Source organism: Perissodus microlepis, chromosome 7, assembly GCF_051167445.1.
Source record: "Perissodus microlepis isolate ML-2025 ecotype Zambia chromosome 7, ASM5116744v1, whole genome shotgun sequence".
Taxonomy (NCBI): domain Eukaryota; kingdom Metazoa; phylum Chordata; class Actinopteri; order Cichliformes; family Cichlidae; genus Perissodus; species Perissodus microlepis.
The window spans coordinates 22,839,385-22,861,615 of NC_140467.1; the positions used below are offsets into that span (position 1 = coordinate 22,839,385).

A 22,231-nucleotide genomic window follows, 5' to 3' on the forward strand; every position below is an offset into this window, starting at 1 on the left:
CTTTCTTCCAAATATCTTGTTCTGCTTATTGATAAAATAACAGGGCTGGTTGCAAACTGATGTTATTTTGCACTAAAAAAGAAAGAAAAACCACAACGAATATACTGACTCAGTTTCAAGTGACTCTCCTCTAATATGTGCCTCTTTTTCAGGATGTGCATAGCCAGGAAAAGAGCAAAATATCGCTGTACTATTTGGCACCGGTCACTGCACCACCTTGAAAACAGGGCCCAAAATATTTGATGCCGACTGAATTGATGTTCATACCTTTCCGTGATCGTCTTTGACATGTTTTATTTCAGCTCTTTTCTCCAAGTCAGACTCCAGTCTCCAGATCTTCTTCTGCAGATTCTCAATAGTTGGTCGCTTTCCATCTGCTTCTCGTTGGCTCTAAAAACAAACACGAAAGCACCTTTTCTCAGACAGGTACATAAATGGAGATGGAAAAGTTTCTGTTTAGGTTAGGGTCACGGTGGGGAGTTTTGGTTAATATAAATTATAGCCCAAGTCCTGAGATAAACCTGAAACTTAACTTACAAAAAACTCCTACATGGTACTGATCCACGAGACTATCTAAAGAATTAAATCAGTTCTGACATACGAGCTTTGTGACATGTGAGATTCCATTCTTGATGAATGCTTCAGTTTTTGCCACAGATAAGCACGACAAGGTTTGGATGTCTCTCATCTCGTGTTTTATCACCTGCAAGGTCTGAATATGACGCCTAAACGAAAGCATGTGGTCGCACATCAGCATGAGGTTTCAATGTAACACATAGCTTAACAACAAGTAGCGGCTCAAAGCAACCTGATGTGGTTTGTGATTTCGCACTTTCTGGAGGCACTAACTTGAAGAGCACTGGTGAGCCTTTTGATTTGCTGCTTGAGTTCCTCGATTTCTTGTTCTTGCGCCTCCTTCTCAGCTTGCAGACGTCTTTGGGTTTTCTGAGCTTTTTGGAAGTCTTGGTTCAGCCTGTCCACTTCCTCTTTCAAGGAGCTCTCGCGGCCTCTGGCTGATTTGGCAGACTCCTTTGCAGCTTGAAGTTCTTCACTGAGTTCTTGCATTCGCACCTTTGGGAAAAGAAAAAGAAATTTTAAATCTTTTCCGATTCAAAAAGTCTGATATTATTTCCATTTTCTTGATTTTGTGGCCAAAATCAGCATTTTGTTTTGTTCTATAGAGCAACATTTTTCCTCAAATCAATTAAAACACATAAAGGTTTCATAGTGTTGTGCTGGGTGAAGTTTACTTTAATACCACAAATACTGTGTCAATCACACACAATGTTCTTTAAGTGTAAATAACGACCAGTATGGAAAAACGGCTGCATTTGCCTAAACAAATACGATTATGAATAACGTTTAGATCATCTAAATTTTTTTCCCCTTAATCAGTTGAACTAAATCATGATAACTTTTTTCTATCTACCACCTTTATAAATCACACTGAGCCTCCCATGAGGATGTTAATGGTAATTAATGATGGGAGGAAGGGTTGGTTGAGGCTAGCCAGATGTCAAACAGGCTGTTTATGCAATAAGCCCAGTGCAAGCAGCTTGTTCACCAATTTGATCTTTGGTTAGTTCCTATTCAAAAGCATCAGGTTGTGACTGTATAAGCCTGGATCCTAAAACTGAGTGAATGATAAAAAATGCAATTAAATCAGAATGCAATGATTTTGAGATCATCTACAAATCTATACCATATAAAAATACAACCAGGACCAAATATTAAATATGAAATTGACAGGTTGGTTTAGACCAACATGTTTAAAAAAGGTTGGAGCAGGGACATAGTTTCCACTGTCTGGTATCTGGTTATTGTAGTTTTAAAAGCAAATTGTTTTTCCATATTTGCTTGATAATGTTTCATACGATACTAAATGTTGTTGATGGGTTACAGGTCTGGAAAGTAAAGACCAGAAAGAGATGCTGTTGTAATACACGCAGAATCTGCTTTGGCTTTGTTTTCCCTAAAATGGCCAGAATACTTGGCATCCAATTATTTCCAGAATCCGTTTGATTGGTCAGGGTACATGTCACGGAGCAGTCGTAGTGTGCTGTGATGCAGGTAGGATAGAGGGCCCAAACGCAGGACTCAAAACCAAGAGGTTAACTTAAAGTGCAGTTTATTCACTGGGATGACTCATCAGAAAAATAAACATTACTCAAACACGACCAATAAATGGTGAACATGAAACTAGACACTAGACTGGAACCTAAAACAAGATAACACACAGGAATAGAACCAAGAACATGAATGAATTTCAAACACAGCACAGGGAGGAAGTGGACGTCAACGACCCGACACAGAGCAGGGAAAACGCAGGGCTTAAATACACACTGGGATACCGAGGGCATGAGACACAGAAGGGGACACAGCTGGGAGAGATTAGGGCTAACGAGACAGGGGGAGCAAAACTAGACACACTGACATGAGACAAACCTTCACAATAAAACAGGAAACAAGAAACCACCACACAAAGATGCAGACTACACGCAGAACCTAAGAACTAATCCCCTAACAAACATAAACTAAAACATAGAATACTAATAATAATCAACAATGCACAAGAGTCAATACAAAATACAAAATTAAACCAAAACATGAGAAACTCAAAATGCTGGGTCAAAACTGACCCAGAACCGTGACAGTACGGGACAGTTTCCTCTCTTTCTCAGTCCATCTTCAATGAGCTCAGGCTCAGAGAACGTGAAGGCAGTCTAGGATGTTGTTTATAAACATAATTTATAAATGTGTTTTCCTTTTTTTTTTATCTAATCTTATGAACCTTTAGAATATTAAAAGTATTAAAGTGATACTCTTTCTCTTCACCAATATAAACTAGTAATACATTTTTGGTTAAGGTAAATAAAAAAATACAGAAATGATCATTAATGCTAGAGAAGGGGGCGATCGTGGCTCAAGAGTTGGGAGTTCGCCTTGTAATCGGAAGGTTGCCGGTTCGAGCCCCGGCTTGGTCAGTCTCGGTCGTTGTGTCCTTGTGCAAGACACTTCACCCGTTGCCTACTGGTGGTGGTCAGAGGGCCCGGTGGCGCCAGTGTCCGGCAGCCTCGCCTCTGTCAGTGCGCCCCAGGGTGGCTGTGGCTACAATGTAGCTTGCCATCAGTGTGTGAATGTGTGTGTGGATGACTGGATGTATAAAGCGCTTTGGGGTCCTTAGGGACTAGTAAAGCGCTATACAAATACAGGCCATTTACCATTTTATATACACTATTAAAAATTATTTGCTTGTATACATGAACTTGAGTGGCATCTCATTCTTGAGCCATAGAGTTTAATATGATGTCCTCCCACACAATGCAGTTATAACAGCTTCGACTCTTCTAGGAAGGCTTTACACAAAGTTTAGGAGTGTTTTTATGAGAATTTTTGACCTTTCTTCCAGAAATGCATTTCTGATGTTGGACGAGAAGGCCTGGCTCACAGTCTCCACTCTAATTAATCCCAAAGATGTTCTGTCAGGTTGAGGTCAGGACTATGTGCAGGACAGTCAAGTTCTTCCACACCAAACTCACCAACCAAACACCAACACTCATTCATGTCTTTATGGACCTTGTTTTCTGCCTTGTGCGGTCATGTTAGAACAAGAAGGGACTGTCCCCAGACTGTTCCCACAAAATTGGGTGCATGAAATTGTCCAAAATGTTTTGCTGAAGTATTAAGAGTTCCTTTCACTGGAACAAAGGGGCTGAGCCCAACATCTGAAAAACAACCCCACACCACAAATCCAGACTTGTCCATCAGATTGCCAGAAGGAGAAATGTGATTTATCAGTCCAGATAACACGTCTCCACTGCTCTAGAGTCCAGTGGCAGCATGCGTTACATCGCTGCATCTGATGCTTTACATTGTGCTCACTGAGGTTATGCTTGGATTCAGCTCCTCAGCCATGGAAACAAGTTCCATGAAGGTGCATGCTGCTCTTTGCTAATCTGAAGGCCACAAGTTTGCATGCCTAGATGCTTGATGTCATACACCTGTGGCCGTGAAAGTGATTGGAACACCTAAATTCAATGATCTGGATGGGTGAGTGAATACTTTTGGTAATATAGTATATCTTTCTTTGCATAGTATTGCTTTGAGTCTAATTTGCAGATGCAGAAACAAACTTTGATCATTAACACTGGTTTTCAAAAGTGTTCATGAGCCATGCTGTGATTACTTCCATCTAGGAGGATATATTTTTGGTAGTATTGTTATGGTAGCATGTTATTCTGTTTGTTGGTAAACACAATGGCTATGTAGGGGTGTAGAGTGGGGTAATGTTAACAATCCATTAAAATTTGCCTTACACCCACCAAAGTGTTCAAGGTCAACTTAATGATTTATTGGTCAAATATTGACAAAAAAGCCTTATAACACAAAAAACTGTGAATCTTACAAATGTGGTGTGTATTGTCAATAAATAAAAGCATCATATAAATATTTAAAATATGGCACATTTGACCTCTCCGTCAACGTCAACCAAATGATCTGTAAGTCAAACTGAAAATGTTATATAGAGCTATTTAAAACTATGTTTCTTGGTTCCATTATCTGCATTGACAACATAAAGGCATATAAGAATGATATATGGAGATTCTAAATAATCAAAGTAAACATCTGTCATGCTGCCCTGTCTGATCTATACTACACTACTAAACTTACTTTTAAAAATTATTCCCTCAAAAGTAAATTCTGCCCAGAGAGTGAGCTGTCTTGGCAGAGGTTTGCATTCTCTAATTGTTTCTTGTTTCCACCTGAGAGGCCAGAAGATTGCAGAAACTCTTTTAATAACCAGTTTCTTAAGATTTCTCCAGATTCTCAAACTTTTCTAATATTATTTACCATGCTTGACAAAAAAATCTTTCCTTTTTTTACTTCTGAAACACAGCCTCAAACAACATCTCCAGAAAGCTCATTTCATTGTTTGTTTTACCATCTGTTGTGGCCAATTTAACTTCTTCCTTTTGTAGCTTTCTGGACTCATATTCAAAGTGAGCATTTAATTTTCTAGGAACAATAAAAAAGTCTTAGTAGTACTTGATTTATGGTCTTTGAACTATTTTCATTTTAGTATGGTGTTGAAATAAATTACATATCCCTGCATTCTGGGGTTTTGTTTTTCACTTTTAAACAGCGTACCAACTCTTCTCAGAACAACATTGTAAAACATTACAAACTAGAAGCAGGTTTTTGGCAAGTATAGAACCAACAGTAAATCATATTTTGTGGTGTTGAATAACTAGCTCAACAGCTGATGAAATACAACATATACACACACACGGACACCCCACACAAAACAGAAAACAAACCAAAAAAAAAACCAATTACATTCTGATGACTGTGGGCTCTTACCTTAAGGTCTTTGGTTTGTCTGTCAATCAGCATCTGGACATTCAGACTTTCCTCTTTCTGTGCAGCACTTGCTATAACTTGCTGTTCTGCAGCAGATGTCATCTCCGCACGCAGGTTCAACAGAACCTTACTGAGAGCCTTTAAAGCATACACAATACATCATCATCCATTAACAGATTATTTGCCCTCTACCATACACATCATTTTGGTAAGCAAACTGCAAAACTGACACAAACAAAAACATCTGACTTTACAATGTGTGTGGTGTAATTATAAATGTATCATTTAAAAGACTTTCTGCAGCCGTAATAAAGCTGTAACAGATATCCAAATCATTTAGTCACAAAAACATTATGCTGGGTGAACTCTAAATATTCAGGTGAGGCTTCCACTCCATCACACCGCCAGCGCAGAGAGAAGACAGTCAAGATTTATTTCACAAATTTGGAGTAGGCAGGAATTACGGTACGCAGGGAAAATACCAACTATGAGTGGAAAGCATTTTCTCAGTACGCTGAAACTAAACTGAGTGCCAACCACTTTACATGTGTGCACAACTTTCAAAGAAAAACTGGGGCGGGGGAACAACAACCTTTAGCTGTTTCTCTTTCTGGGTGAGCTGTGCCTTCTGTTGTTCCATTAGATTTTTCATGGTGTTACTGGGGGAGCGGACATTAGCCTCCTTCTGGGCCTCCAGTTCAGCTCGAAGATCATTCATCTTCTTCTCCATCTGGGCCATCTGGCTCCTCTGATCCTCATTCTCCGCAGTCAGAGCTTTCACCTGGCTGACATGGTATTCCTCCAACCTGCAACAAATCCCCCATATCAGTTTTAAGACAAGAAATCTGTTAGCTTTGGATACCTTTGGGATTACTTTGCCTCAGTTTGAGAATAACGACTTAAAAAATGTGATCAACATGTGTCTGTGGCATTAAAGGGATTTAGTTATGAGTTTAAAAAAAAATATTGGACTATTGAAAGCAACATTTTTTCCCCTCTGGGCAGTAGTTAGCATTGTTACTTTACAGCCATAAAGTTAGAAAATTACTGGTTTGAACCACAAGTGGGGCCTTTCTGTTTTTGGATGTTCTCCTGGTGACTGGTTTGGGTTTCCTCTGAGTAATCCAGCTTCCTTCCACACTTCAAACACATGCATGTTAGGTTAACTGGTGATTCTAAATTTCCCATGTATAAAAGACAGACAAAGTGCCCACGGTTACAGACTTTGTTGTTAAATGTGGCTTCTACTCTAAAGTACTTTAAGGTGGTCAGTAAAACTTGTCATCTTGATATGAAGTAACGCCAGTGATATAACTGTGTAGGCGTTAGTATTTTAGTCTGCAAGATCAGGACACAGGAGCTGTGGAATGATGCTTTGTAAACTAAGGAAAGAATCTGTCAGGCACTAATGCAGCTCTGATCCCAGGCTTATAATGATCTCAGCCATTGCATCAACTGTGTGAAAAGCAACATAGCAGCATATCAAGGGTTAACAGGGTCTAATGCCAGTTCTAGGGCGTAGTCTCACACTTCATATCCTTAAACCTGAAAAAAAATCTCTACTCTTTTAAATCTTCTAACTCAGTGAGTTTAAATAATATTGAAATACCTAATGTTGATAACTCAGAGTTTGACACAAGCATAGATATTCTTTTTAATTTCTACAGATAGCAAGTCGAATCAAACGTCACAAACTGGGTTGCCCATTAATCAGAAGGTCTGTTGTTCGATCCTTGGCTAATCCAGTGTGCATTTTCAAAGTGTCCTTGGGCAATATTCTGAATCCCAAAACAAAGCTTCTATTGGTATGGTGTGATAAGGAAAATGTCATATGTCTACAATAAGAGCTGTATGAACATGTGAGCAAATGGCTAAAGCTTGTAGTGTTAAAGGCCTTTTGAGAACAAAAGTCTAGAAAAGTTGCATCTTTGTGTGGACGCACCCATGGCTTAAATACTTATAAAATATAACACGGTACTATTCAATACCACCACAGCCTCCAGATATTTGCATCATCACCTCACGAGTCTTAACTGCAGCTGCATTATTGAAGAGGCCCACGCAAGATTAAGGCTGTGCTTATATCTGTTCACAACTGTGAGTTACTCATTTCACTAAAGCATATGACTGCTTTGAAGAATGCCGTAGTGATATCATTTACGCAATAATTTGTGCATCTCACCACCTCTGTTTAAGAAATGTATTGTTAATGTGTGTCTGTGAAGGTTCTCAGTCAGTCAGGTCATCATAGTCTAAGGAGCTTGGAAAGAAAAGCGTCTGGACTTCTTTAAGTTTAAACTTAAACTCAACTTGGAAACTTTGACTTAAAGAAGCCCAGATGCTTTTTTCCCCAAAAGCCCCTTAGACTATCGTTAATGTATTTTTTGGCTTCCAATTCCACACAGCACATACACTCAGGAAACCTGCTCTTACTACTCTTTTGTTAGAAGTTCTTATGTGGACAGCTGTCCTCTGTATTAATCTGACTCGATGTACCCAGAGGAGAGCAGTGTTTCAAACGACTTTATCATGTGCGTGCACGAGACACACTCAGCACGAGACATTTTTATTGTGTAAAAATGTGACTGAACATCTAAAGCACTGCAGACACAACAGCTCACTATAAAAAGTAACTCAGTAACAGAATTAAGTTCTGCACTCTTCCATCAAAATACCAGCATGACTGAGGGGCAGAAACATGTGAGGCTCAGTTTTAAACAGGCAGAATGAGGACTCAATGTGTTACGACACTGGCATGGTCACTGCTTTGAGCCATCACTCTGATAGAGTGTAGACACATCTATCACAACCACATCAGACACAGTATAACATGTTTTTTTAGCATTAAATTTCTTGCAATTTCCATTAAACTGTGTAGTGCAAATCAAATTTACATCATTAATTCAAGCACCCTCCTTCCAACATGTTGCTCTCTGAAAGAGAAACTCTTACAAATACATATGCACTAAGCCAGCCAAACCCTTTCAGTCACAACACTGATGCTGTCCTTCTTCAGTAAATTGAATGTTTTGGTTAAGTATGGGTACACTCGAGTGAATTCTGGCAATGCTCATTTTCTTGGCTAGTTATGAATGAATCCATTAAAATGAACCCATGACCACAGCACTGGTGGTCACCCTTTTTGCTGCTTAAACAGCCCTGACCCTTTTGAGGCATGGACTCCGCTAGAGCCCTGAAGGTGTGCTGTTGTATCTAGCACTGGGATGTTAGCAACAGATCATTTAAGTCCTATTAGGCCTCCATGGATCTGACTTGTTTGTCCAGCACATCCCACAGATGAGAACTGGGGAATTTAGAGGCCACGTCAACACCTCAAACTTGTTGTTGTGCTCCTTGTGAGCTACAGTAGCTGGTCTGTTGGACCGCACGGGCCAGCCTTCACTCCCCACGTGGATCAGTGAACCTTAGCGTCCATGACCCTGTTGCTGGTTCACCGCTGTTCTTTTTTTGGACCACTTCCTTTATAGATACAAAGCAAATACAAGACCACTGCAGTCTGGGAACACCCTACAAGTGCTGCAGTTTTACTCTGACCCAGTCGTCTAGCCATCACAACTCAAATCCTTATGCTTGCCAATTTTTTCTGCTTCTAACAGATCAACTTTACAGACAAAATGTTCACTTCCTTCCTAATATATATCACCCACTAAAAGGTGCCATGTAGAAGAATTAATCCGTGCTTGTAATGTTATGCCTGTATAGTGAAGCTAATGTAGAAATTGTCTTACAGCTGTTTCTTTGGAATGGCCACCAGCAAGTGGTTCTTCTGGCTGCAGAAAAAGTCTGATTGCACAGAAGTCTAAAACATCCTTCAACTTCCTGGATAAATGACTCCAGTAAACACTTTCCTGTTGCATTTATGGTCTTGATTGATAAATTTAAGCCATACTGAATACAGTAGGATATTTATTTTATAAATTATGTTTCTCATTAACGTAATTCAGAAGGATAAAACAGGCTCTGCTTGCACAAGGTGCTATTATTTGAATGTGCAGTGAACCAAGATAATAAAAGCAAAAATGTACAGCTTGTGCCTTCACGTGGGACTTCCCTAACAAATGGGCAACCAATATGAGTAGCTACATCCATGAAGTACTTAAATATTTACTTTACAGACTACATTAAGGAAACATTAAGCATTCCGATGCTGCTTTAATATAACTTTTAGTGGCAAACACTGGGTTAAAAAACTGAAATGAACACACATTTAAAAAAAAAAAAAAAACAACTAAAAGTGATAATCACTTTGACGTCTCGCCAGCGTGTCTCTTAGCCTCTGTTTCCATGGTAGCTTTCAGTCGCTCCAGCTCAGCAGTGGTCACTTTCAGCTTCTCAGTGAGAGAGCAAAGTGAAATGTCTTGCTCGGCCACTGTTTGCTCTAGCTCAGCCAGACGCTCCACGTGTTTGGAGGTTGGTACCCTTAAGGTGGGCTTTTTCATCAACTCCTGGACAGAGAGAGAGAATTAAACAGAAGCCTTATAAGTTCAAAGACTCTTAGAGATATGTTTTTCTCTGCTGGTCTTTCTTTATACAAATACAGCACATCCTTTGTTGATTATCTTTTGTTACGTTGGGAAAATTGGTGTGAAATACATCCAGTTATTTGTGGAAATACACTTCAAGAAATGAATCTGAATGCCTTATCTGGTCTGCAGTGGTCTAACGTTCTTGTGAGCCTTACATCAAAGATCAAAATCTACAAAAACAGAACAAAAAAGTTCTGAAACAAGGGCACGCTTTCACCAGTACCATCGCTGTCTGTCTGAAGCGATCCAGCGAGGTGTCCGTGTGCAAGTCCAGCTTCTCGTGCAACATCTTCATCTCCTCCTGATGTCTCTTTATCAGTTCCTCTTGGTCCTGGTATCAACACCATTGAGGACAATTAAACAAATAAATGGTTAAAAAAGAAAACATGTTTAAACTGTTGTGATGGTGCCTTAAATGAAGTAAATAACTGAAATACTTCATGTATAGAGTTAACCAGTGATATTTACCCTGTTTAAGATCTGCGATTTAAATTTTTTCACCTGTTGAAGATTCTATAACACTGCAATTAATCACTAATAAAATCTTACTGACTTGCTAATGATTCTCCTCAGCCCATAGAAAAGAAATCAACATCAGAGACTTGCTGTGCTTAAAATCACTGCACAGCCAATATTTCATCTTATATCACTGTACCTGTCTAGCTTGAGCCAGCTGGTTCTGGTATTTCTTTATTATATCCTCTTTTTTGTCAAGTCGATCCTGCAGGTCTTTGATGGTCTGGTGAGCCAGCTTGAGGGCAGACTGTCTGTCTGACTGCCCCTCTTCATGTTTGGCAAGGTCGGCTAGCAGCCGTTCTCTGTCGGCAGCAGCTGGGAGCCGCAGACGCAGCTCGTTGATTACTTTATCCCTTGACACGATGTTCTGTTCTGCCTTCCACAGAGCTGCTTCCCTCTCTTTCAATTTCTGCGTATGTACAAATGAACAAATTAAAACAATAATAAATAAAAACAATATTGCTATATACTTATAGGGACTGTTGAGTATGTGAACAGGGACAAAATACTGTGCCTTGTCCAAACTTCTGCACGTGGCCTGTGTCTCCAAAATGGTGCGGACATGCTCTCTGATTTTCCCCAAGGTAAACTCTAACTGACGAGCAAGAGGTAGACTTGGGTCTGGTAGCCATCCTTTACCTTCATCAAGCTTACAACAGACAAAAATAGAGTAATTACCTTTGCAATAGCATGTTAAAGAAACTAATTACATGTAAAATTGCACATTAAATAATCAAAAACTGGACTGCCAGTGCTGCCCCTCAGCCTCCTAGTAGATACACTTATGGTATCAATTCGAAAATCTTAGGTGACATCTTTCAAGTTATCATGTACACAAGATTTTAAGATAACTTGACCTCTCACCATGAGGTCAAGATCACCAATATTCATCTGAGACTTTAAGGAAACGCATGAACTTGTTCTATATCACTTTGCCTCATTCTCGCATGATGACAACGTTGGATGTCCACCATGCCCGGTCCATCAGCCTTTTACAGTTGAGGATTAAAAACGGAAAAAGCTGGAAATCCAGCTGGTTTTGTTTTCAGTGTTTTATTTTTTTTTTATCAGTTAAACAATGGTTTACCTTTTCTGCATTGCTCAGAATTTCATCCTGATGCTTCTCATAATAGTCCAGCTGACGCTCCATCTCCACCTCTCGCTGATCCCATGCAAGCTGGCATTCTTCGCGAAGCTTCATACAGTAATGAGAAGATATTTCTGCTTTACCCCGAAGCGCTTATGCACCTAAAACCTCATTAATAAGTTTCCTAAATATGTATTCACAAAAAATCTCCACTCATTGCAGTTTAATCAGCCCACAATCATTTCAATTTCTGTGTAACTCTCATGTGTGGATTGCACAACACTGGACATTATATTTCTTCATTTCCACTTAATACTGTACAGCTGCTGTTATTGTATATATATATTTATATTTCTTCATACATTCTTATATATTTCTATACTGTGTATTTGTGTATTGTGTACAGTTATTTTATTTTCAACTTTAATTTATATATTTTATTTTATTCCTTCCTAGTTAAATTGACCCTTTTTAATTTTCATATTTATTTCCTATCTTATTCATAGCCTTTTTTTTTTTTCTTTAGGTCACGAGCAGTTGTGTAAGCATTTCACTGCATATCATACTGTGTATGACTGTGTATGTGACAAATAAAATTTGAATTTGAATTTTATAGTGATTGAGAAATGAGCAAATTTGGGAGTTTGTGGAAGAATTGATTTTTCGCTCACAGTCTTTTGCTGAACAATATCCTCTTCCAGTGAGTGGATGGTTTGTTCCTGTTCCTTTACAAGGTTCCAGAGATATTTTATCTCCTCCTTCTGGACCACCAGCTCCCTGCCTTTCCTGAGTTCCTGCAGGCGAGTTTCCTCCATCTTTTTGTGCCACTCAGTGACCTGGTTTAAGTCATAGACAGTGTGGTTTTTGGCAACTGTCAAAACAAGACAAGATGTGATCTCAAGAATATTATTCCCCACTAACCTTCTGGGCCCCTTTCACATCCTTTAGGGTTGAGACGAGCTCTTCCAGCCCTTGCAGCTTTAATTCCAGCTCCTCTGCCCTTCCCTCCACTCTCTTGCTCTCCTGCTCTGCCCTCTTTTTCTCCTCTTGAGCTTTTGCTCGGTCCTCCTGGAGGCTCAGCATGGTCAAAGAGAACTTTTCCTGCTGAGGAAGTGGCAACGCACCTGCAAACTGCCTACGGAGCGACTGGATAGTCTGCCGTAGGTGCTTCGAGCGGTTTCTGCCCTCTTGGCGAGCGAGAAACAGAGTACGCTCACTTGCATCGAGCCGCTGTTCAGCTCGCAGCTTGTAGGCCTCCAACTGCTGGATGTGATTGGTGGCAGCCTCAAGTTTTCCCAAAGCATCTGACTCACTGAGCTGCAGAGCCACAATGTGCTGGTGAAGCTTTGCAATGAGGGCCTTCTCGTCTGACTGCGACTGAGAGAAAAACAAAGGATGATTTCTCTTTGATTTTTGTCTCGCAGACATGTGAGAATTTAACAAACCACTGACATGTGTTCCACTTTTTTGTTGAAAGCAAAGATCTGAAAATCTGTACAAATCACCATAAAAAGTTGCAATGATTGATTTCAAAGTATCTCTCACTGTTAAATGGCAACAAACAGAAAGTGCAGTAAAGGACCTGCTTGGGAAAGTTCTTTTATCAACACAGTCATCAGGTTAAACAACGTAAACTCAAGTAAAGAAGCTGAAAGCAAAACCAAGTTACCTGGTAGTCCAATATTTGCCTCCTCAAAGTTTCCACTTCTTTTTCGTTGCTTTTTTGTTTGGCCTGTAGAGCAGACACCTGTGTCACAGCCACATCAGAGACCTCTTGAAGCCTGCCAAAGGGAAAAAAAAGCATAGAAATTGCAACATAACATGTTTTATGTTTTGTTTTTAAAATAAAATAACGAATCCCTTTAAATACCAACATTACAGCTGGGTATTAGTTTAGGTGTTTTTTAATTTTTGTTAATGATCTGGTATTTTATAGTGAAACACTGTGATCATTGTCTTTAATTATCGATGAATGAATTAATGGTGGTAGTGGTATCAATCAATACTAAACAATCATAAAAAACAAACTTGCTTGTAATATTTTGAACCCCCCCTGACAAGGACAAGCTTATCTTTGATAGGATCCTGATGCTTGATCTTGAATACAATGCTGTGACCTCAAAACCTATGCTTCTATAAATCCACCCCCCTCCCCCTCCACACACACACGGGATGATTGTGATTGCAGTGCTTATCAAAACTTAGAGCACACAATAGAGAGCAAAAAACAAAACAAAAACAAAAATCAATCTAAGGCATAGTCGCTGTCAGACGCACTTAGAAACCTCATTGCGAAGCTCAGCCTCTGCCTTCTCCAGCTCTGCAATCTTGGCTCTGTCAGCATCGCTCGCAGCTTTGCTCACGCTGCTTGCCAGCTCATCTCTCAGCTCCCGCTCAAGCCTTTGGGCCTCCACATTCATCTTAGTCAACTAAAGAGAAACAGAAGTACGACTTCTTGATAAGAGTCATATAAATTCTTTTTTGAACACCCACAACCTGATAGAGACTGACAAGCGAGATATATCGCAAAGGTTGTGAACTAAAATGTTAAGATAATGAAATAAAAAATTCTTTTTGAGCAGGTTCTGGATAGCATAAAAATGCAAATCCAGTCCAATCAAAATGAATTCACTTCTCTCACTGTAACATTATGTGTCAGGTGAACCAAATAGCCTTTTAGATATGTTAAAAGATGGTCATGGTGATGGCTGGGAAAACAACACATTTCATGTGCCACAGAAAAACATATCTGTCTATTTCCTTGGTCTCATACTTCCACAAACTTGGATTCCAGTTCCACATTGCGCTCCTCCACCTCCTTAAGTGAGTTCTTCACGTGCTCATACATTTTGTGGGCATGCTCAGCTCTCTGCCTCTCGTTCAGCTCCTTCATCTCTAAAGTGGTGATTCGTCTTGCAGCAGATATCATCTCATTGTTGAGTGATGCCTTTTCTGCCTTATCCATCTCATTTTCTTCTCCTGATAATAAAATAATAAACAGTGTGGAATGATAATTTAACACACACAAGATATTAAATACAAATATAAAGATTATATGCAAAATTTACTTAAATGACGTTAAACTGTGGCATTGTATACAGATAAGGACAAAATTATTAGCCAAAAATTTCCTGAGTGCGTTTTTTAACAGAGTAATCAATCTTCGACATAGAAATTCTTATCATACTAATTTTATTTAGAAAGCACAAGTTACTTCTGTTGGCACACAATAACAGAATGATTTCAGAACAAACAAAAATGACCAAGGTAAAATATTATTAGTTATTTGAAAAACTGACTGCTGTGACTTTGTAGCGCTCAAAGCATGTAAAACCAAGTTAAAACTGAGGGTTATCTTCCAGGCAGAAAAACCTCAGGAAGGTTTTGACCAGGCACGTGCAAAAAACAACACTCCCAAAACAAAAACAACCACTTTAAACTTGAGCGTTTACGAGTGTTAAGAACTGGAACGATAATTATTATCAAGAAATTCAAGGAAGAGCCACACGGTGCAGAGTGACCCTGGCAGAGGTACAAAGTGAAAGATTTCAAAGACTCTGGAAAGAAAACTAATGAGAAATGTGCCTGAAGATTCAAAAGAACTGCCAAGACACTAGTGAATGAGTTAGAAAGAGTTAGGAATTGTAGTGTCAAAGAAGACAATCACTAGAACCATGCACAGGAATGAATTGAATGTTGAAGCATGCTATAGGCAACCTGGAGAAAGATTCTGTGTACTGGACGCTCATCAGATGAGATTAAAAACAGACCGTTAAAACATAGTTTGGAAAAAGAATGGAGAAGCATACAACCTAAAGAATACCACAGTAAAACATGGTGGTGAGAGTATTATGCTGTTAAGATGCTTCAGTACGCCTGGAACTGGGAATCTCGTCAAGGTGGAAGGAATCATGAAGAAGGAAGGATACGTGAAGAATCTGGAGGAAAACTTTAAGCAGCAGCAAAACTGGGTCTAGGTCATAGTTTTGTCTTCTAGCATGACAAAGACCCAAAACATGGTCAAGAACTACGTCCAGAAGACCAAAGTGAACGTTATTGAATGGCCTGCACAAAGCCCTGACATAAATCTCTTTGACAAACTGTGGGGTGAACTGAGGATTCGCAAAACTTCAAGCAGTTATCCAGCAAAAATGATACACAACTGTCTACGAGCATTGTTTCATACCAATTTGCTTTCAGATATGAAATTCAAAAATGTGATTGTTATACAATTTACCCACCCCTACACTGTTTATGTTGAAGGTGGGAGTCAGTTTTTAATGTTGCAGCCAGGCCAACACTCACATCATTATATGATGAATTTTACCCAACCTCCTCATTGTTGAGACAGGAATGCAATGACCCCACTAGCTATGGCTCAGATCCAATGAGCACTAAATGTATTCAAGCTGTCTTACAACACTGCATGCAGGACAATACAGTAGATAAAAGCTCAGGAAGAAAGCAATAGACATAAATAACTGTAATTTTTGGCCCTGTGGGAAGCCTGTGCCCTTGGTTTATTCCAGCGGTTTTACCACAGCCCAGTAAATGTTTTCATGGCGGGAACTTCAGCTTGTAAAAGCCTTCATAGACTGTGATACCTTCTTGTTGTGAATCCAAGAATGCTGGAACATCTTTTATTCTAACTTCAAAATATTTATATTGAACTTAGAATACAAGATGTTCCCTTAAACCTCTTTATGGACAAAAATAGGATCAAATTTATAAAAACTGAGGTTGAACCAATATTGTTTCAGACCAATTTATTTCAGATATGCAGTTCAGATGTGATTCTTGATTCTTCTACCCACCCCACCTACCATTGTTTTTGTTGAAGGTGGGAATCAGTTTTTAATGTTGTACTTGTGGCCAACACTCACATCATTATATGATGAATTTTGTTACAAACAAAACTGTTTGTAATGATCACTATCCTTAGTTTACCTGTTGAAGGGATGTTCTCCCATCTTTGCTCTAAAGTATTAAGTTTCTCCTTTGTGATCTCCAGTTCTTTATTCATGGCAGAGATTTGTTCTCGAAGAGACTCATTCTCACTCTGAGAGGAAGGGAAAAAAAAGATTAATAAAATGTTATCATTAGTCAAGAACACAACATGAGATGTGGGACAAACCTGGTCAGGAAATGTTTTTTTTAATACCTCCAAATGTTCTAAGTTGGTGGTTCTTTGTATGAGGTGGCTGTCTCTCTGTAGCATGTTTCTGTATTTGACTGTTAGCTCTGTGTACTGTTTGTTAGCCTTCTCCAGGTCTGATGAGGGCACACTATCATCCAAAGCTTTCTGTAGTGCTGCTATTTTATATGCAGCCATTTCCTAAAGACCAAATAAAAGGCAATGACGTTAGAAAGGTGCTGAATGAACATAGTGCTAAAAACACAACTTTTCGCTACACTCTCTCTGATAGAAATGTTCACAATATTTCAAAATTATTTTCTGTTATTTAAAGAAAACTTTGAGTGAGAAACTTTTATGTAAAATGTTTTATATAGTCTCATCTAGTTGCGATAAAAGACAATAGGCTTTTGGTGGGATTTAGCTTCTTGGTACCTTGTATCTCTGAAGGTAACCTATCCTCTGAGTGACCGAAGCCTGCATCTGGCTGCTCTCATCTCTCAGCTTGCCGTTTTCCTTGCGGAGGTGCTGTTCTTGTTCCAGCAGGGTTGTGTAGCGTCGCGCCAGTTTCTTCTCATTAACTTTGAGCACTGTCAGCTTACGAATTGCTTCACTCAGCTGTCTTCTGATGTCCTCTGGATCCTTCTGAAGTGTGTCCAGCAGATCCTGATCGATAAGGTGAATAATTGCTCTTAATAAAACTGACACCAGAAGGAAAAAGAAGCACAGCAAAATTCTACCCTGATATTTTATATTTGTACATCTCAAATTTGTAAAAATGTCAGAACATAGTTATTTAATCACTTAAGAGCTGCTGGTCGACTTGCTGATATTGCACACTACACGCCAGAACAAGTTGTCTGTTCCCCTAATGTGCATTTTATGTTTATTGAGTTAAAGGAAAATATTCCAGTAATTTGTCTGAGACACATTTAGCTCCATGTTGTCAGCCTTTAACAGTGAATCATCGTAAACCATATGTCTGTGTGAGTGAATGAGAGCCACATTGAAAGTGTTTGCAAAATAAACACATTGCATCTTGTATCATTTAAGTATTATTAACCTTTTAAAGCTGACTTACACTGAACTCTTTGATTTTAACGTCATCCACCTGCTTTTGTTTGTCCAGCCTGTTCTTTATCTCTGTGAATGTCTCCTTCTCCTTCTGCCACTTTGCCTTCTCACTGAGAAAAACACAGGAAAATATTTGAGATTCTTACATGGAAATAAATCACCCACAATGCGCACAACCTTTCATGATAACCCACCTCAGGTACTCTTTGTAGAGAAGTCCCTGTTGATGGCTAATAACAGAAAACTTCTCCTTGTATTCTTCCAGAGCACCTGCAAGTTTCTGCATTTTTTCCTCCTTGTTTTTGAGCTCCTAAATAATTATGATCAATTTATTTAGATTTTACTTGAAACACAATTCGTTTATAGTTCTTCCCAACCTTATTATTGGAAGACAGCAACACTAACCTGAAGGAGTCGAACGGCGTACTCATTCAGGGAACTGATGACTTCAGTGCTGCTGGGCTCCAGGCCCTCGGGAAGGGTCAGAGGTCTGAGGACGACTCCATTGCTGCCAGACTTCCTGAGCAACTCCAACTCACTTTCAAGTTGGCATATCTAACAGGCACAGATAATTAAAAAAAAAATCACAACCAAAACCTGGCTATTAAACGTTGTGTTGTTTACCAAAAAGTTCCTGCATTTGTCTCTAGATTCAAAGTATTATTTAGCATAGTTTGGGACAATACGGCATGAATTGCTTGATTACTGAATGTGAGGAGGCCATTGTAATGTACCACAAACATAAGGTAACAAAAATGATTGAGACTAAAGGCAGTAATAAATAGATGATTAAAATAACACTACACTACTTGTGAAAAAAAATAATCAGACAAAGGAATAAATAATGAAAAAGAATAATCAACAAAAAGAGAAAATCTTATTGGAAAATAAAACTGGAGAAATGGCAGAGGAGTTCTGTAAAGGAGGCTTCCCCATTTTAAACAAAATTGTTACTGCCTGTGTTCTGGATAATGTGGCTTTTGTTAAGTGTTATTTGTAAGAAAGTTTTATCATTTTGAAAATTGAAACTGAATGCATGCTGAACAGTTGAGACAGAAGTTTGTTTACCTCGTTTCTCTCATTATATGAAACAGAAGTAGCAGATATCAAAAACAGGCGACTGACCAGACCAAAAAAAAGGAAAGAAATATCTTCTAGACATGTTAATGACTCTCCGCCATGGAGCCCATGCCAGGCATGCATCTATCTTCATAAATCTTTATATTTCTGTGGTTACAAACTTTTACATAAGAAAATAATTTTGTTGATTTGGAGAAGAAACACGCAACCGTTACCACTGGGATTTGGGCTTCAATAACTAGAGTTTAATACATGCTTGGCTTTGAGAAAGTTGAGAAATCATACCGCTTTGTTTTCTTGCCAAAGACAGAAATATGGCCAAATAAAGCTGCCAGTCCACCACATTATTAATTTGTGTAATTAACTTAAATCATATTAATCTACCTTTTCTTTGGCTCTGGCAAGCTGACTCAAGCTGTCGGTTGCCTCCTCACGAGCTGATTTTAGCTCCTGCCTCAGTTCTTCATTTCTCCCCACCAGCTGGTGTATTTGGGACTTGAAGTGTGGGGCTGACTCAGACTGGCCACCCATGCCACTGACATCTAAAGCCTGTAGGAGAATGAGTAAAGTTTACTGCCACCCTCCCCCCCAAAAAATGGCTATTCTCAAATCCTCGATGCAACAGTTGTAGAGGATAAAAATACATTTATGCCACTATCTAAGATTGATTGTCATGTGTTTGATGTGTGCTAGCATCTGCTACTTCCTTGCTGATTGGTATGTTGCATGGCTTTCTTGCCTTTTTCTTTGAAGCTAACCACATTTGTTTATCAGGTTGCTATGAGACAAACCTTGTGTTTCATCAAATGACAAGGTCAACGGTAAAATGCAGACGAGGGACAAAGTCCATTGTTTTCAGCTTATCTACGTGTAAAGGCATGATGTAAAGTGAGCCCGTGTGAAACACGTTGAAAAACACTATCTATTAATCAAATGTCGTCTTAAACTAAGCACTGTTTCACATCAGTTTTCATGCATACTTACATTGGCCAACCTTTCCAGATTAGGAACAGAAACAGCCTCTTGATTAATCCTCATTGCTTGAAGGACATCTTTCAGAGCAGCCTCCAGATCTTTTTTCACCTTTGAAAGTTCTTCCACTAAGAGTTCATGCACAGGAATGAATAACAATGGGGAAGCAGTACCCCAGAGATAAATAATTCAGATAAAAATGTTTTAAATACACTATATTGCCAAAAGTAATCGCTTGTCTGCCTTCACACACACACACAAATGAACTTGAGTGATCCCATTCTTAATCCAAAGGGTTTAATGTGATGTCTTTGCAGCTGTAAGAGCTTCAACTCGTCTGGGAAGGCTTTCCGTAAGGTTTAGGAGTGTGTATGGGAATTTTTTTTTACCATTCTTTCAGAAGCTTCCCCTTTAATTCATCCCAAAGATGTTCTGTCAGGTTAATGTCAGGACTCTGTGCAGGCCAGTCAAGTTCTTCCACACCAAACTTGTTCTTCTATGTCTTTACAGACCTTGCTTTGTACACTGGTACACAGTCAAGTTGGAACAGGAAGGGCCTGTCCCCAGACTCTTCCCACAAGACTGCATGGGTGCATGAAATTGTCCAAAATGTCTTGCTGAAGCATTGAGAGTTTTTTTCACTGGAACAAAGGGGCTGAACCCAACTCCTGAAAAACAACCCCACACCATAATCCCCTCTCCACCAGATTTGAAACTTGACATTTGACATTTGACACAATGCAGTCAGACAAGTACTGTTCTCCTGGCAACCGCCAAACCTAGACTCATACATCAGATTATGGATTGCCAATCACAATCTGCCAATTGTATCACGGTCCCACACTAAAATTCACTGAGCTCCAGAGAGTGAGCCATTCTTTCATGAACATATGTAAAAGCAGTCTTTATGCCTATGAGTGATTGGAACACCTGAATTCAATCATTTGGATGGGTGAGTGAATACTTTTGGCAATACAGTATATATTGCATTGATCATCGTCTCATTACATAATGTACAGATGCTACAGTGACTCAAGTGTAAAAACATCTGTGTGAACTTTAAGTGGAAGTCAGAGCAGGACTATACTTACATTTGACCTGAAACTGGGTCCGGTGAAGTTCCAGCTCTCGCTCCTTTTTGCTTAACTCTTTTTCAAGGTACTCATTCTGAAATGCAATGTTAACGTAATGTTTCAAATTAAAAACCCTGAAAACTTTGACATAACCCTTTCCCATGGAATACCATGGTATACCATGGGAAGCAATATGCAACAAAGGGTGCATTCTTCACTGAATAATATGAAATAAAATTAGAATTCTCACTTAGTTTGCTTGATGAGAATGTTTCTTTTTTAATATAGGGCACTAAGTTAGGTGGCAAGAGGTGATGTCACTACTGAGAGTCTTACTTTGCGCCTGGTTTCTTCATCTGTGTACATGCCACTCTGTTTGAGCGACAGCTGTGCCGCCCTGCTCGGTCTAACATCTTCCTCCAGCAGTAAGCTTGACTGTGGAATCCCTGTAGACACAGCTGATTAAGAGCAACATTTTTTAAAATGTATGTCTGAAACAAAACTCAAAATTCAAGAGAAGTCAGGAGAAAAATTGCTAAATGTCTTCCTTTTGTACAAGCTAAACCAATAGATTTGGTTTATACAAATACATTTTAGGTGGAAAAACCCTGCAAGGAAAATATATCATCAGGCCAATGAGTTCATATGTCCCTTCCATTAAAACTGACAGCAAGTGTCACAAAAGGATGAAAATGAGTTTGGTCTGACCGGGAACCTTCAAGGAGTGTTGTAGGTTTCATGTCTGTGTATATAATAGGGGACAGCTGGATTTGAGAGACATAAATTCCACATTAACATAGTGGACAAGGCTCCTTGCTGAGGCCAATGTGCCTGTTTGTGGAGACATTACACCAGGAGTCGGCAACCCTGGGCACGCACGCCAGCTGGGTTAACTGATGGCACGGCGCACAACACACAGTGAATTAATCTGAGAAGGTGCTAAATTAAGCTAAATTAAAATCATTGGTGCACATCGCAAATTAGCTCGCATAGTTGTGCCAATTCTTAATGACGGTATCTTAGATAACAACTACCAGATTCAACTTGTAGTTGGCAAAAATAACTTAGCCTACCGGTGACAGGGACGTGGCTAGCTGGCAGTTTTTTCAAGCGATGTTGAAATTTCCACATTCCAACACTTCAGGAGCTTTCCGCTCAGCGCAGCATCAGCACCACAGAAATACACCAATACAGCCGTAGACTCGAGACAGAATTCACAATGCGTTTTCGGGACTTTCAGGTGTATGGACCAATGTTTTCTTTTCTGATCAAACCAGAAAGCTTTAATGAGCAGCTGGATTTGTCTCGCATTAACTGGCTGGACATAGAGGACATAGAAATACAGCTGATTGAACTGAAAAGCTCGACTCTGTGGGGGGTCAAAGTT

General features: G+C 39.4%; 1 protein-coding gene across 10 annotated transcripts in view; it reads right to left on the reverse strand.

Moving 5' to 3' along the window:
• The window catches only part of cep290 (centrosomal protein 290), a 40,469-nt gene that overhangs the window by 7,707 nt on the left and 10,531 nt on the right, over window positions 1-22,231 (reverse strand). For 8 of the 10 annotated variants that reach the window (XR_014800717.1, XM_084934230.1, XM_084934227.1 and 5 more), the window contains 24 exons: window positions 21,181-21,302; window positions 20,863-20,938; window positions 19,784-19,899; window positions 19,184-19,348; window positions 18,125-18,274; window positions 17,914-18,029; window positions 17,727-17,829; window positions 17,081-17,311; window positions 16,673-16,846; window positions 16,459-16,570; window positions 14,285-14,490; window positions 13,789-13,940; window positions 13,181-13,292; window positions 12,433-12,888; window positions 12,183-12,347; window positions 11,512-11,619; window positions 10,939-11,073; window positions 10,564-10,833; window positions 10,132-10,239; window positions 9,628-9,827; window positions 5,954-6,167; window positions 5,362-5,499; window positions 850-1,071; window positions 268-390 (listed from right to left, as the gene is read on the reverse strand). Coding sequence is in view for 9 of the 10 variants with exons in the window: in XM_084934230.1 (XP_084790356.1) it covers window positions 268-390; window positions 850-1,071; window positions 5,362-5,499; window positions 5,954-6,167; window positions 9,628-9,827; window positions 10,132-10,239; window positions 10,564-10,833; window positions 10,939-11,073; window positions 11,512-11,619; window positions 12,183-12,347; window positions 12,433-12,888; window positions 13,181-13,292; window positions 13,789-13,940; window positions 14,285-14,490; window positions 16,459-16,570; window positions 16,673-16,846; window positions 17,081-17,311; window positions 17,727-17,829; window positions 17,914-18,029; window positions 18,125-18,274; window positions 19,184-19,348; window positions 19,784-19,899; window positions 20,863-20,938; window positions 21,181-21,302 (3,974 nt within the window). In the remaining variant the exon portion in view is untranslated. The remainder of the gene's footprint in view (window positions 1-267; window positions 391-849; window positions 1,072-5,361; window positions 5,500-5,953; window positions 6,168-9,627; window positions 9,828-10,131; window positions 10,240-10,563; window positions 10,834-10,938; window positions 11,074-11,511; window positions 11,620-12,182; window positions 12,348-12,432; window positions 12,889-13,180; window positions 13,293-13,788; window positions 13,941-14,284; window positions 14,491-16,458; window positions 16,571-16,672; window positions 16,847-17,080; window positions 17,312-17,726; window positions 17,830-17,913; window positions 18,030-18,124; window positions 18,275-19,183; window positions 19,349-19,783; window positions 19,900-20,862; window positions 20,939-21,180; window positions 21,303-22,231) is intronic. The other 2 variants (XM_084934231.1, XM_084934228.1) reach the window with 1 other exon arrangement.